Here is a 16,557-nt window from a genome sequence, read left to right as displayed (position 1 = left end):
AGCTCAACGGCCCACTTCAACATTCGGCCGGATGCATCCATCTTATGCAATACTTGTCTTAACGGCTGGTCTGTGTAGACTAGAATACTGTGAGCAAGAAAATAAGGCCTCAACTTCCGGCTGGCCATTAGCAGCGCCAGGCTAAACTTCTTAATTGACAAATACCTGCCTTCTGCGTCCTTTAGCACATGGCTAACAAAATAAACGGGTATTTGTACCGAATCTCTCTTTACAGGTATTTCCTCATTTATTTTCCTTGTATTTTCATGCATATTTTAAGAAAATGGATTTTTCATCGAACAATCCCGGCCGCTCAAGGGTTGGTACTGACCCTAGAACAGAAGGCCTGTCTTCCTCGACATCTTCTAGAGTTGGACCTATCTCGGCCAGACATGCATTCTTTTTCTTTAGTCATGGACGGCAAAGTCAGACGACCCAGTCTTTACCTGTGCAGGGGAATCTGGCGCGCGTCAAGCAAACGGCTCGTATCAGACGAGGAGTTAACCTGCCGGCCTCCAGCTCATAAATGGAGGCATCAACTGGACGGATTCCCATTCATGGAGAGGGAGAAGTCCAGAGCGCTCGTCCTGCAAACCCAAGTCCTTCTCCTGAAACTGTCCAGGAGGAATCCGATGCTCGAGGCTCTCCAGACCCCAGCCCGTCCAAACCAAGGACGGCCTCAGATGAGTCGAACGAAGCTGAAACTTCTTCTAACTCGGCTAGCGACTCAGAAGAGCCCTCCACAACTTCCTCCGAGATAAGGCGTCGTCTTGGCCCCTTATCTGACCCTAGATACATTCTAGCTGACAGCGGTTGGCTAGGACAAGCAGGTCCCAACCTTGAACATTTTTCTTCTGCCATGCCCATGCCGAGGTATCGGTTTGTTCTTCCTGGCCGGGAGGACACTATCCTTAGTGCTCCTGCTGGCCATTTCGCTGTTTATCGGCTGGCTTTAGATGTCGGGTTGCGATTTCCATCGCACCCCTTCATCAGCCGCCTCCTTTATTATTATAACATAGGACTTAACCAACTTGCCCCAAATTCATGGCAAAATATTTTAACCTTCATAGCCGTTTGCGAATTTAAGGGCGTTGATCCGTCCATGGCTCCTTTTCCCAAATTCACTATGTCTCCAAGGTTCCCACAACCGTAGATGGGGCCTGGTTCAGCGTATTTAACCGTTAAGGCTTCATGACGTCTTGGGACAAGACGTCCAAGATGCATGCCTGGAAAGCCGAGTTTCTGTTCGTCCAAGCACCAAACGAGGTGGTGGCCAGACGGTACCGCTACTCTAGCCGGGCTGCTACCAATCCTGGACGAACAGCGTTCTTCCGGGAGCTGGAGAGTACTTCAGCTGAGGAGTTGGTGGAATACTTCAGAATCTCGGAGTATTCCATCAACGACGTCTTCTTCAAGGGTCCGTCCAATTGGATCCCTTTCAAGGAGATGTTTTACAATGACGATTTCCTGGTCGCGGCCGGCTTGTGGCGGGCCGAGGATAGAGGTATACTTCGCAATAATTTCTAAGTAAATGGCCTCGTCCTATATCCATGATTCAATTATATTTCTTTTTCTTATGCAGACTCGGCCAAGACAAAACTCAGAAAATCTTGGAAAGGAGATATGAGTTCGGCCAGATTCACAGACTCCCTCTGGAAGGAGTACAACAAATCCGGCGCTGAGAAGAGGACGGATACACTGGCATACTTAGCGAAATTTCTCTTTTTTCTTCTTTTTTTTTGTTTTTTTTTTTTTTGCTGCTGGACGAGCTCCTTCTTTGAAGGGCAGGTCGTCCAGATAAATGTGTGGACGGGGCCCTTCTTTATATCTGCAAAACATCCTGAATTACCCCTGGACGAGTTCTCTCCATATGGAGCAGAACGTCTAGGATTGATTCTGGATGGCTTCCTTCTTCGAAGGTCAGAACGTCCTGAATTGACTTCTGGACGAGCTTTCTCTTTATGGAGCAGAACGTCCAAGGTTTATTGTGGACGGCCTTCTTCTTCGAAGGTCAGAACGTCCTGAATTGACTTCTAGACGAGCTCCCTCTTTGTGGAGCAGAACGTCCAGGGTTTATTCTGGACCTTTTTCTTCGAAGGACAGAGCGTCCTGGGATACTTTGGACGTCTTCCTTCTTCAAAGAACATTCAGGATAATTTTGACACCTTCCTTTCTCTCTCATCTTCTCTTTTGACTAACATTTTTTCTAACTTTTTCAGAAAAATGCCCCAACGTCCAAGGCGTTGGCGGAGAAGGTGGCCTCCAAGAAAAGACCGGCCACAACTGGTGAGGCACCACCACCCAAGAAATCCAAAGGCTTCATGGCCAAGAAGAAGAAGCCCTCTCGGCCGGCACCTAAAGTGGTGATTTCTATCCCGGCTGAGGATGAGTCTCCGGCTACAGAGGAGAGGGCCATGATTCCTTATGCCGGCCCCATCGACCAGACTCCTCCTCTTACATCTGAGCAACCAGAGGCAGTTGCTCAACTGGACGGGTCAGAAGCTAAGCCAGCTCAGCCGGACGCGACTTTAGACGGATCGGCTTATAATGGACCAGTCGCCAAGCTGGTAGGCCAGATGCCGGAGGCATATAGGACGACCTCCCGTTCTTCTGGTGAGTCTTATTACTCAAACATAGTTAGAACCTTGCACGTCGGCGGGCGACCAATGAGTCCCTCCAACCGTCAGACTGTCGTTATACCCGTCCGAAATACTAACGAGTCACCTCTTTCAGATAAGGGAAAGGCGAATTGCTGAGGAAGCTCCAGCCGGCTCTTCCACTCTTTCGGACGATGAGTCTTCGGCTGCTTTTTCGAGGATGACGTCGGCCGATCGTGAGAAGCTCAAGCAGGAGCTTTTCAAATGCATCTCTGAACCTTACATCAAGGGTTTGAGAAACTTCTCTATTTCTTGAACGCTTGAATTCTATACTTAGGTATATATTTTTCTTTTTAATATTTTTGCAACCGTCCTAATACTTTTCGTCTTCCCTTTGATAGCTCTTTGCTCGCAGCTTTATTACTGAAGACTAGGCAAGGCAGCTGAGGAAAGAGAACAAAAAACCCGTCACTGACGTTACCAAAGTTGCCAACCATGCCCAGTTTTCCATGGCCGAGCAGGAGTTACTGCATCAGCAGTCGAAGGTGGCCTAGGAAAAGCGGTCAGCTGAGATGGAGTCCCAAATCAAGACTTATCTCCGCCGGCTGACCACTCTCTTGGATGAGAAGGATGCTCTCCAGGATGAGAGGAATGTGGCCTTGCTGGCCGCGGCGGAACTCAGAAGAGAGAACCGCTATCTCCGAGGAAAGAACCATGTGCTGAAGATGGAGCTTACGGCTACCGAGGAGGCGGCCAAGGAGGCTATGAACGAAGTGATTGAAACTTCAAAAACCTGGGCCGTGCAGGCCTTGAAATACTGGCCGAAGAGGATGACATCCCTAGGTATGTTCACCGGCTAGAATTTCAGGAGAGCCTGCACAAAGCTAACATTAAAGGGGAGGAACCCCCCGTCTTCCAGGAGTCTTCAGAAGATGAAGAGGAAGAAGAAGTTGAGGCCCAGGACGAAGAGAATAACACTCCTCCAGAAGCTTAACTTTTCCCATTCTCCATCTTGGCCACAGGCCACTTGTACTTTGTAGTTTTTTGTACTTTTTTGTCTTAAATTTCTTTCTGTACTTTTTAGACTAGTTTGTAATCCTTTCTATCATTTATGAAAGAGTTGTCTTTTTCTATCTTCAAAGCTTCATACTTTTATGCAATGGACGCCTTGTTTTTGATCAATCATTTATGCCAAGTACGAAAACAACTCGTCCTAACACATTTTATCTGATCCAATGGCTCTCATTGGCCGAATAGTTCAAAACATATTTCAAGACGTTTATCAGATGCATAAGTTTCAAAATTATAAGTTTAAAAAATGTTAAGTTAATAACTTGTTCGACCTGAATTTTGGCTATCATTCGTCATTGGACAAAGACTTAGTTATTTTGCAATAAATTAGGTCTCCATATGCCCCCCTTCTTGGACGAAGAGGTCTTAGTGACCTTTCTTTGTTTCAAGAAGGAGAAAGACCATAATTTGCTTAATAACTTGCACGTTTTATGAAGGTTATTGTAACCCGTCCATCTTCGTTAAATTGTGAAATAACTTATTCCTTTACTAAGGTTGTTATTTCTAAGTATGACTTTTGGACGGAAAGTAGGATATCTTTACTAGGGCATCCTAATTCCAGCCGACCTTTACTAGGGCGTCCTAATTCCAGCCGACCTTATTTCTAAGCTGGCCGATTCCACGTACTTATCGTTATAAGGATGATAACATGTTGGTCGATCTCCTAATAGAAGGTGTTTTTACTTGCTGCTCTGTTTTATTAGTCAGCTTGGGCGATAGTATGCATTTTTAACTAAAGCAAATAAATCAAACAGAGAGACAATCATATGGGAGAAGTAGAGCTATATTATATGAATTTTGCTTGACGGAGAGCCAAGGTACATGTATACATTTCTACTTTTTTCATTGCGAGGTACTAAGAAAAGATTACACTTTCCCAAGAAATCTTAAACAAAGTATTTTTTTCAAACTATCAGAGTTCCACGTCCTAGGAATAGAACGACCGTCCATGCCTTCCAGACGAAAGGTGTCATTCTGAACTTCCTCGACGATTTTGTAGGGGCCTTCCCAATTTGGAGTGAGCTTGCCTAGCTCTTGGCTCGGCCAACTGCTTCCATTTTCCTCAGGACGAGGTCTCCTTTTTTCAATGGCCACCTAACTACTCTTTTGTTGAACTCTCTAGCCATTCATAATTTGTAGAGTTGCATCCTTAGCAGCGCATTTCCCCTGAGTTCAGGAACCAGATCCAAGGCCGTCCGGAGAGCAGCCCAGTTGGCATCTTCTGAGTATATCATCACTCGCAGAGTTGGTTACTCAATCTCAATAGGGAGAACGGCCTCTGAGCCATAGATGAGCATGAACGGAGTTTCACCAGTTGAGTTTTTGACCGTTGTTCTTATTGACCACAAAACCAACTGGTAACTCTTCCACCCATAACCCTCTTGCATTGTCCAGCTTCTTTTTTATTTCGGTCGATAAAATCTCATTAAAAGCTTCAACCTGCCCATTAGCTTGCGGATGAGCAACTGCAGCAAAGTGGGCCCTGATTCCTTGATCGGCCAACCATTGACGGAGCTTGGGTGTTCCAAATTGTGGTCCGTTGTCAAAGACAATGGACTGGGGCATACCAAACCTTGTGATGAGGTTCTTCCAGATGAACCCTTTGACGTCGTTGGTTGTAATGCCTCTCAGCGCTTCAGCCTCCACCCATTTGGTGAAGTAGTCAACGACTACTATCACAAACTTTTTCTGGCCGGCAGCTATAGGAAAGGGAAACAGTATATCCATTCCCCATTTGGCAAAGGGAAGAGGAAAAAGGACGGGAGTTAAGTAATTGGACTGCTTCTGATAGATGTTGCCATGCTTTTGACAACTATCGCATTTCTTTGCGTGAAGCAAGGCGTCCTCCTTTAAGGTCGGCCAGAAATAGCCAGTCCTTAGAGCTTTTTCTCCTAACGCTCTACCCCACAACTAGTAGAGAAACGACGATTTGCGTCGCACCTGGGACACCTATTTGCGTCGGACATAGGTCCGACGGCACAGGTCTCGACGCAAATGACCAATAAGTGATCTGCGTCGTATCAGGAAACGACGCAGATGACTTAACGTTTTGCATCGCACGTAGCATACGGTGCGACGCAAATGACCAATTTGCGTCGCACAGTACACAAGGTGCGACGCAGATAGCTATTAAAAATACCAACAAAGCAGCCTGAATCATGCATTTTCCAACAGCATTAATCTGCATCGCACAAAACCCAGCATGCGACGCAGATGCCAACATTTTCCATCAGCATTTTCTCTTTTTCAGCTTTATATATTTATTTATTTTTTTTCATATACTAAATGAAAATTAATAATGTAAAGAATTTAAGGGAAATGTGAATAGGCAATGTCCAACATTAGTAAACATGTATTTTATATTAATAATGTCAAATATGTATTACAAAATTTACAATGAGAGACGAAAATATGTAAACTATATATAAAAAAATTACATTGCAAATGTAGAAAAATATGTAAAACTAAAATGAAACTAATCGAGGACGAAGCACTGCCGATATTTTGACATATTCCGACGAAGAAGACGAGAAGAACCAAACACAAATCTGCAAATGAAAATAAGAATTTCAGAGAATTAAAAAAATTCCTAGATTAGAATAAATGCGAAAAAAAAAATATAAAACCAAATATAAAAAGTAAAAATACAGAGGGCCATAATTTGCAAATGCATCAACTGAATCTAGAACATTTTAATTTTTCACATCTGAGTATGAAAAAATGAAAAAATGAATTTTTCAGATCTAATAACTAAAACATAAAATAAGATCTAAAAAATTAAAAACGAAAAATAGACTATGATTAACGCCAAAAATATAACAGAAATTAGATCTACAAAATGAAAAAAATAATAAAACGAAATTGTAGATCGGTAAAAAAAAAACCGAAATTGTAGATTAGAATAAACGCCAAAAAAATAGTAAATAAAAAATCAGATATAAAAAGTAAAAATACAGAAGGCCATAATTTTCAGATGCATTAACTGAATCTAGAACGTTTTAATTTTTCACATCTGAAGATAAAAAAATGAATTTTCAGATCTGATAATTAAAACATTAAATAAGATCTGAAAAAATTAAAAACGCCAAAATAAAACAGAAATTAGATCTACAAAATGAAAAAATGAAAAACGAAATTGTAGATCTGTGAAAACAAAACCAAACCTATCAAAGTTTTCGAGGAGAGAGCATGCGACCCAACCATCCATGGTGGTTTTCGTTGTCTTGTTCTTCAATTTTGTTCGCTTTTCGCTTTTTCACTTGAAAAAGAGTATTTCGTTGTTCGAAAATAATAGAGGACGAAGGTTTTTCAATTTTGTTGTTCGCTTTTTCATTTGACACTGCTCGAATTTTTTTAGGGTTTGAGGGTTAAGAGAGAGAGAGAGAGAGGGTGAGAGTGAGAGAGAGGAGAGAGAGTGATAGGATCTGTGTTTTAGGTTAGAGGGTGATGAGAATGAGTTTTAGGTTAGAGGGTGAGAGGAGAGGGCAGGTAATGTTAAGTGATTGTGGGTTGTGGGCTGTGGGCTTGCGTCGGATGGGACCATGGGTCCGACGCAATTTACTCTTTTGCAACGCACCATAGGATAGTGCGACGCACATAGTGCGAATTTTTTTTATCACAGAGGAGACGATCTGCGTCGTATGCTCTAGGTGGTTCGACGCACATTGAGCTTTTGCAACGCACCGGAGGCACGTGCGACGCATATAGCTCGTACTGGTGCTCACGTACCCATGTTGTGCGTCGCACTCCTCCTTGCATGCGACGCAAATTACGTTATTGCGTCGTTTCCGTTTCAGTGCGACGCAAATCGTCATTTTTCTACTAGTGCAATATGGGAGGCACAAGCTCCTTCATGCAATTCTTTCAGAACTTCCAATCCGTCCTTCCTACTGATGCACTTGAGAAGAGGCCGGTTGAAGGATTTCTTATACATAGTTTTATTCCATAACTCGAACCACTTGCCCCTAGCCTTCACATACTTAGCTTCTAGGGGATGAAGGGGTAGCCGACCTGTCTTCTTATATTCAATAATATGGCTCATCCAGTCATCTTCTCGGCTAAGAAATAGGACTTCCTTGGCATCAATGCTCTTGGCCGCCTTGACCTCCCAGAACACTGTTCTAGGCACATCCCCCTCAGCTGAACTGGCTAGCTTGGAGAGAGCATCAGCTTGATGATTTTCGGACCTTGGTACTTGATCTAGGACAAATCGTTTCAATGTCTTTATTTCTTCTTTAATTAAACTCATGTACTTGCTCATAGAAGCCTTTTTGCATTCAAAATCTCCATTCACTTGGCTGACCACCAGTAGAGAATCTGTTTTTTGCCTCAATTTCCAGGGCTCTAGCCGCCTTGCACATCTTGATGTCGGCGAAGATTGCTTCGTACTCTGCTTCATTGTTTGAAGCCTGGAATTGAAATTTCATGGCATATTCAAACTTGTCCCCTTCCGGCGACTGGAAAATGATACCAGCCCCACAACCATTGGCTGTGGACGATCCATCTACCATCAGAGTCCAATGCCGCTTTCCCTCAGCCGGGTCTTGGACGCGCTCTACTGTAGGCCGGGTAAGCTCTACAATATAGTCTGCCAATGCTTCCCCCTTAATTGCTTTTCTGGGCTCGAATGACAAATCAAACATATTGAGCTATACGACCCACTTCAACATTCGTCCGGATGCGTCCATTTTATGCAAAACTTGCCTTAACAGTTGGTCAGTGTAGACTAAAATACTGTGAGCAAGAAAATAAGGACTCAGCTTCCGCTGGCCATTAGCAGTGCCAGGCCGAACTTCTCTATTGACGAATACCTGCCTTCCGTGTCCTTCAGCACATGGCTAACAAAATACACCGGTATTTGCACTGAGTCCCTTTCAACTAGGAGCACAACACTTACCGCGAATGGGGACACGACTAGGTACACATACATCTTTTCCCCTTTGGCCGGACTGATTAGCCTAGGTAATTGCCGATAATGGTCTCTAACCTGCTGAAGCGCTTTCTCAGCTTCCTCTGTCCATTCAAACTTTGCATTCTTTTTTATGGTCGCAAAGAAGTGATGACACTTATCGCCCGACTTTGATAAAAACTGTCCAAGAAGGCCAGACATCCCGTCAAATGCTGGACCTCCTTGATCTTGGACGCAGAGGTCATATTCAGAATAGCTTGAATTTTGTCAGGGTTGGCCTCAATCCCCGTTGATCGACCAAGAACCCTAGAAACTTCCCGGCTACCACGCCGAACACGCATTTCTGCGGATTGAGCTTTAACTTGTACTTTCTCAAGGTGGTGAAAGTTTCTCTTAAATCTTCCAAGTCATCCTTCTCCTCTCGGCTTTTGACGATCATATCATCAATATAAGCCTCCATATTTTTCCCTAGCTGCGGCTGAAAAACAGTGTTGATGAGTCTCAGGCCGAAGGGCATCCGAAGCCAGCCATATAGCCCTTTTTCAGTAATGAAAGAGGTTTTATCCTAATCATCCGGCCACATAGGAATTTGGTGAAAGCCTGAATAGGCGTCCATGAAACTAAGCAGTGCATGCCCTGCTGTGGAGTCAACCAGCCGGTCAATCTTAGGCAGCGGGAAGCTGTCCTTAGGACAAGCCTTGTTCAAGTTTGTGTAGTCAACACACATCCTCCAAGTACCATTCGGCTTGGGAACCATGACCACATTGGCCACCCAATCCGGGTAGTAGGTTTCGTGATGAATTTTGATTTGAGCAGCTTCTGGACCTCCTTATCAACTGCTTGGTTTCTGGCCGACCCCATATGCCTTTTCTTTTGCCGGACTGGCTTCTACCCCAGCTCAATGTTCAACTTATGTACTGCAACTTCAGGATCTATTCCCGGCATTTCTTCCACAGTATAAGCAAAAACATCTTCAAACTCTCGTAGCAACGCAACCAAGGCGTCCTTGGTTTCAGAACTTAGGACGGATCCAATCTTCAACGTCCTCTCCGGACGCTCTAGGTTTAAACAGATTTCCACTGGGCTCTCTACTGGCTCTGGACGCTCTAGTCCCAAGCTCATGATAGCCATAACTTTATCGGATGAATTCTTCTCTTCTTTGATAGCTAAGCATCTCCTTTTCTTGCTAGGTAAGAGCATGGACGGCTTGCCCTCTTGGAGGGGCTTTGCCTGTGCCTTTCAGTTTCTCGGCCGGCTCATCCTCCATGGCCTTTGGCTGTTCTGATTTCTCCTTCCATGATGATGGTCTCAAAGTTATAAGATAGCATTCTCTTGCCGCCTGCTGTTCTCCATACAAAGACTCAATTTTCCCACTATCACACTCAAATTTAATGAGCATCAGATGAGTCACAATGACGGCTTTGATATGATTTAAGGTAGGTCGTCCGAGGATGACATTGTAAGCTGTCAGATCTCGTACTACCAAGAACTTCACAAAAGTGTTACGTAGTATGAAACTAGTAAGGTAATACAACAACTCACAACTTCAGGTTCTTAATTTGGAGACTTGTGCAACAATGATTGGACTCGGATCCCGATACTGAACTCCGATCAGCAACCTGCAAAAAAGGGACCACCCTGGAGGTTTGGGTGGTATTTCCACCTTGTCGTTTCTGAAATCATTTTAACACTGCTGAGAAATTTTCTAGAGAGAGAGACTCCGCAATTTTTACTGAGCTTTTTAGAGAAAGGAATTACTCCCGTCCAAGCTCTTGCAAACTGCTACTCCATTCGTCCGAGATTTCAATTCGTCCTTGACATTCGTCCGAACTTTCTCTACAAGTATTTCCTTATTTCTTTTCCTTGTATTTTCACGCATATTTTAGGAAAATGGATTCGTCCTCTTCATCGAACAATCCCGGCCGCTCAAGGGTTGGTACTAACCCTACAATAGAGGGCCTGTCTTCCTCGGTATCTTCTAGAGTTGGACCTATCTCGGCCGGACATGCATTCTTTTTCTTTAGTCATGGACGGCAAAGCCAGACGACCTAGTCTTTACCTGTGCAGGGTAATCTGGCGCGCGTCAAGCAAACAACTCGTATCAGATGAGGAGTTAACCTGCCGGCCTCCAGCTCAGAAATGGAGGCATCTACTGGACGGATTCCCGCTGATGGAGAGCGAGAAGTCCAAAGCGCTCGTCCTGCAAACCCAAATCCTTCTCCTGAACTCGTCCAGGAGGAATCCGATGTTCGAGGTTCTCCCGATCCCAGCCCGTCCAAACTAAGGACGGCTTCTGATGAGTCGAATAAGACTGATTCTTCTAATCTGGCTAGCGATTCGGAGGAGCCGTCTACAACTTCCTGTGAATAAGGCGTCGGCTAGGTCCTCTTTCCGACCCTAGATTCATCCTGGCCGATAACTCTCGGCTGGGACGGGTAGGTTCCGACCTTAGGCCTTTTTCTGTGGCCATGCCTATGTCGGGCTACTATTTCGTCCTCCCTGGCCGAGAGGAGACCATATTTAGTGCCCCTTCGGGCCATTTCGTTGTTTATCGTCTTGCCTTAGATGCCGGCTTGCGCTTTCCTCTACATCCTTTTATCAACCAACTCCTTCATTACTACAACATAGGGCACAATCAGCTTGCCCCAAACTCATGGCAAAACATCCTTACTTTCTTGGCCGTTTGCGAGCTAAAGGGGGTGGATCCCTCTTTGGCCGCCTTCTCTCAAATCCAATATGTTTCCAAAGCTCCTAAAACAGTTGAAGGAAGTTGGTTCAGCGTGTGCAACCGTCAGGGCTTCCTGACGTCTTGGGATAAAATGTCCAAGATGCACTCCTGGAAGGCCGAATTCTTATTCGTCCAGGCGCCTAATGAAGCGGTTGCTAGACGGCTTCGCTATTTCAGCCGAAGCAACACCAACACTGGACAGATGGCTTCCTACTTAGAGTTAGAGAGTAACTCGGCTGAAGAAATGATGGAATACTTTAGAATTTTGGAGTATTCCATTGACAACGTTTCTTTTAAGGGCCCGTACAATTGGATCCCTTTCAAAGAAATATTATACCATGATAACTTCTTGGTCGCTGCCGGCTTGCGGCAAGCCGAGAATAGAGGTATAATACTTTTATTTTTTCCAAGTAGAACTCCCGTCCTAATTATCATTTGTCTAATCTTAGCCTCTTCCTTCTTTCTTATTTGCAGATTCGGCCAGAGTTAAACTGAAGAAGTCTTGGATAGGAGACATGAGCTCGTCCAGATTCGCAGATTCCCTCTGGAAGGAATTCAGCAAATCCGGTGTTGAAAAAGAGGACGGATACACTAGTATACTTAGAATTTTCTTTTTTTTTTTTTTTTTTTTGAACGAGCTCCTTCTTCAGGGGGTAGATTGTCCAAACATATGTACGGACGGACTCCCTCTTCAAAGAGCAATACGTCCGGAATTAGCTAGACGGGCTCCCTCTTTGTGGAGCAGCACGTCCAAAGCTAATTCGGGACGATTTCCTTCTTCCGGTAGGCAGAGTGTCCAGCATTAGGCTGGACGAGCTTCTTCTTCAAAGGCAAAACGTCCATAACTGGTTTGGACGTCTTCCTTCTTCGAAGGACAGATCGTCCGAGGCTCATCTGGACGCCTTCCTTCCTCGAAGGACAGGTCGTCCATGGCTATCTTGGACGTCTTCCTTTCTCGAAAGACAGCACGTCCGGGACTGATTTGGATGCCTTCCTTCTTCGAAGGACAGGACGTCCATGGTTGACTTGGGACGTCTTCCTTTTTCTCCTGGTTTCTGTTTTATGTTCTAACATTTTTCCAACTTATTCAGAAAAATGCCCCAACGTCCAAGGTGCTGGCTGAGAAGACGGCAGCCAAGAAGAGACCGGCCACCACCAGTGATGCTCCTCCCCCAAAAAGACAAAGGGGTTCACGGCCAAGAAGAAAAAACCATCACGGCCTCTTCCCAAGGTCGTGATCGACATTCCGGCCAAGGAGGAGATTCCGAAGGCCGATGCCGATGAGCTGGCCTTGGTAACCTACACAGGGCCTTCCGGCCCACCTGCTACTGATCAACCGGACGTAGTTGTCGATTTGGACGGAGCAGAGGATCAGCCTTCCCGGCCGGACGCGGTTGGGGACGGGTCCGCATTTTCTGGGCCAGTCGCCAAGCTGGTGGACCAGATGCCGGAGGCATTCAGTATGGCCTCCCGATCCTCTGGTGAGTCCTACTATTCGAACATAGTTAGAACCCTACGCGTTGGCGGGCGTCCGATGAGTCCGTCCAACAAACAAGCCGTGGTTTTCCCAGTTCGAAATACTACTGACGAGTCTCCTCTTTCAGATAAAGGAAAAGGGCCGGCTCCTGAGCGCTCTCCTTCACTTTCAGACGACGATCCTTCGGCCGCTTTCTCGAAGATGACTCTGGCTGATCGTGAGAAGCTCAAACTTGAGCTTTTCAAGTGCTTCCCTGAGCCTTACATCAAGTGGTTGAGGGGAGCCTCGTCAGGATATGTGAGCTACATGTCTCAACTTGCTGCTGAGGTAAGCTTTTTTTTCTAGACGCTTCTTTTAATACTTGGTGTATTTCTTAATTTTTACATTCGTCCTAACTCATCCTCGTCTTCCCTTTGATAGCTCTTTGCTCGCAGCATGATCACGGAGGACTGGGTGAGGCTGCTGAGAAAAGAGAATAAAAAGCTCGTCCAGGACGTGATGAAAGCAGCCGACCATGCTCAGTATGCCATGGCCGAGCAAGAGGTGTTGCACCAGCAGACTAAGATAGCTTGGGAAAAACGGTCGACCGAGCTAGAGTCCCAGAACAAGACCTACTTACTTCGGCTGACCGAGCTCTTGGACGAGAGAGCTGATCTGGAACGCTCTCTCAAGGACGAGAGAAACTCAGCATGCTGGTGGCCGCGGAGCTTTTCAGAGAGAATCTCGTCCTCCAAGAGAAGAACCAAGCGCTGCAAGAGGAGGTTAAGGCTACGGAGGAGGCAGCCAAGGAGGCAATGAACGAAGTGATCAATACTTCGAAAAACTGGGCCGGGCTGGCCTTCGAAATGCTGGTCGAGGAACTGGACATCCCCAGATATGTCCGCCGGCTAGAATTTCAGGAGAGCCTGCACAAGGCTAACATTAAAGGAGAGGAACCTCACGTCTTCCAGGAATCTTCAGAAGATGAAGAGGAAGAAGAGGACGAGGCCTAGGAGAAGAGAACTGCACTCCTCCGGAAGCCTAACTTTTCTTGTTCTCCATTTTGGCCGCAGGCCACTTGTAATTTTTGTAGTTTTTCTTAGATTAGTTTGTAATCTTTTCTTCTATTTATAAAAGAGCTATCTTTTTCCATTTCCAATGCTTTATACTTTCATGCACTAGACGCCTTGTTTTGATCAAATATTTATGCCTAAGTACGAAAGCAATTCGTCCTAACACACTTCATCTGATCCAATGGCTCTTTTTGGCCGAATTATAAGACGTTTATCAGTTGCCTAAGTTAAAAACTTGTGAGTTAAAAACTGTTAAGTTAATAACTTGTTCGGCCTAATTTTGGCTATCATTCGTTGTGGACAAAGACTTAGTTATTTTAATAAATTAGGTCCCTATATGCCCCCTTCTTGGACGAGGAGGTCTTAGTGACCTTCCTGTTTCAAGAAGGAACAAGACCATAATTTGCTTAAATAACTTGGACGTTTTATGAAGATGTTGTAACCCGTCCATCTTTGTAATTTGTGAAATAACTTGTTCCTTGACTAAGGCTGTTATTTCTAATTATGGCTTTTGGACGGAAAGTAGGATTCCTTTACTAAGGCGTCCTAATTCCAGCGACCTTGTTTAGGAGATGTTTAACTTTTTAAGTAAACAAACTGTTGGCCAATTTTATGTACTTATCCATATTAGGATGATAACATGTTGGCCGATCTCCTAATAGAAGGTGTTTTTACTCGCCGCTCTGTTTTATTAGTTAGCTTTGGACGATAGTATGTATTTTAACTTAAGCAAATAAATCAAACAGAGAGACAGTCATAAGAGGAAGTAGAACTGTATTATATGAATTTTGCTTGACGGAAGTAAGATACATGTATACATTTCTACTTTTTTCATTGCAATGTACTAAGAAAAGATTACACTTTCTCAAGATATCTTAAACAAAGTATTTTTTTCAAAGTATCAGAATTCCACGTCCTAGGAATAGAACGTCCGTCCATTCCTTCCGGACAAAAGGTGCCATTCTGAACCACTTCGACGATTTTGTAGGGTCCCTCCCAATTTGGAGTGAGCTTTCCAGCTCTTAGCTCGGCCTACTGCTTCCATCTTCTCTCAGGAAGAGATCTCCTTCTTCAAGGGCCGCCTTGCAACTCTTTTGTTAAATTCTCTAGCCATTCTTAGCTTGTAGAGTTGCATCCTCAGCAGCGCTTGCCCTGACTTCAGGAACTAGATCCAAGGCCGTCCGAAGAGCAGCCCAATTGGCATCTTCTGAGTACATCATACTCGCAGAGTTGGTTCCTCAACTTCAATGGGAGAACGGCCTCTGAGCCATATACCGCATGAATGGGTTTCTCCAGTTGAGTTCTTGGCCGTTGTTCTTATTGACCACAAGACCAACTTAATTCTTCGACCCATAATCCCTTTGCATTATCTAACTTCTTTTTGATTCCGGCCGACAAGATCTTATTAAAAGCTTGACCTGCCCATTAGCTTGTGGATGAGCCACTGCAGCAAAGTGAGCCTGTTCCTTGATCGGCCAGCCATTGACGAAGCTTGGGTGTTTCAAATTGTGGTCCTTGTCAAAGACAATGGACTGGGGCATACCAAACCTTGTGATGAGGTTCTTCCAGATGAACCCTTTGACGTCGTTGGTGGTAATGCCTCTCAGTGCTTCAGCCTCCACCCATTTTGTAAAGTAGTCGACGGCTACTATTACGAACTTTTTCTGGCCGGCAGCAATAGGAAAAGGGCCAAGAATATCCATTCCCCATTTAGCAAAGGGAAAGGAAAAAGGATTGGAGTTAAGTAATTGGAGGCTTCTGATAGATGTTGCCATGCTTTTGACAACTATCACATTTCTTCGCGTAAAGCAAGGCGTCCTTTCAAGGTCGGCCAAAAATAGCCAGTCCTTAGAGCTTTTTCTCCTAAAGCCCTCCCCCAATGTGGGAAGCACAGCGCCTTCATGCAATTCTTTCAAAACGTCCAATCCATCCTTTACTGATGCACTTGAGAAGAGGCCGGTTGAAGGATTTTTTGTACAGAGTTTCATTCCACAACTCGAACCACTTGTCCCTAGCCTTCACATACTTAGCTTCTAGAAGGATCAAGGGCAACCGCCTGTCTTCTTATATTCAATAATGGGGCTCATCCACTTATCTTCTCGGCTAAGAAACAGGACTTCCTTGGCATCAATGCTCTTGGCCGCCTTGACCTCCCAGAAACGTTCTAGGCACATCCCCCCAGCGAACTGGCTAGCTTGGAAGAGCATCAGCCTGATGGTTTTCAGATCTTGGCACTTGATCTAGGACGAATCGTTTAAAGACTTGACCTCCTTTTATCAGCTCATATACTTACTCATAGACGCCTCCTTGCATTCAAAATCTCCATTCACTTGGCTGACCACCAACAGAGAATCAGTTTTTGCTTCAATTTCCAGGGCTCCAGCCGCTTTGCACATTCTAATGCCGGCTAAGAGAGCTTCATACTCTGTTGTAATTGGAACTTCATTGCATACTCAAACTTGTCCCCTTCTGGTGACTGGAAAATGATCCGGCTCCACATCCATTAGAGTGGATGATCCGTCCACCATTAGGGTCCAATGCCTCTTTCCCTTGCGGTCCTGACGTTTTCTACTGTAGGCCGGGTGAGCTCTACAATAAAGTCCGCCAGAGCTTGCCCCTTAATTGCTTTTCGGGGCTCAACGTCAGATCAAACATATTGAGCTCAACGGCCCACTTCAACATTCGGCGGATGCTCCATCTTATGCAAATACTTGCCTTAACGG

At 44.9% G+C, this 16,557-nt stretch overlaps 1 protein-coding gene and 1 long non-coding RNA gene across 2 annotated transcripts; one reads left to right on the top strand and one right to left on the bottom strand.

Annotated features, from left to right (window-relative positions):
• The first annotated feature begins 526 nt into the window (after nt 1-526).
• LOC130589874 (uncharacterized) lies at nt 527-3,591 on the top strand. Its single transcript, XM_057391498.1, has 4 exons — nt 527-812; nt 1,583-1,701; nt 2,220-2,613; nt 3,404-3,591. Exons 1-4 carry the CDS (start codon nt 527-529, stop codon nt 3,589-3,591), a joined length of 987 nt encoding a protein of 328 aa, XP_057247481.1.
• Nucleotides 3,592-6,010: 2,419 nt separating this feature from the next.
• LOC125492497 (uncharacterized) lies at nt 6,011-7,132 on the bottom strand. The gene is made up of 2 exons (XR_007269098.2): nt 6,833-7,132; nt 6,011-6,217 (listed from the first exon to the last, which is right to left on the bottom strand). It is a non-coding gene; the product is annotated as an uncharacterized LOC125492497 (long non-coding RNA).
• Nucleotides 7,133-16,557: the final 9,425 nt, after the last annotated feature.

Source organism: Beta vulgaris, chromosome 8, assembly GCF_026745355.1.
Source record: "Beta vulgaris subsp. vulgaris cultivar EL10 chromosome 8, EL10.2, whole genome shotgun sequence".
In the NCBI taxonomy this organism is placed as follows: Eukaryota; Viridiplantae; Streptophyta; class Magnoliopsida; order Caryophyllales; family Amaranthaceae; genus Beta; species Beta vulgaris.
The sequence above is the reverse complement of the archived record's forward strand: the minus strand, read 5'-3'. Positions and strand labels throughout refer to the sequence as shown.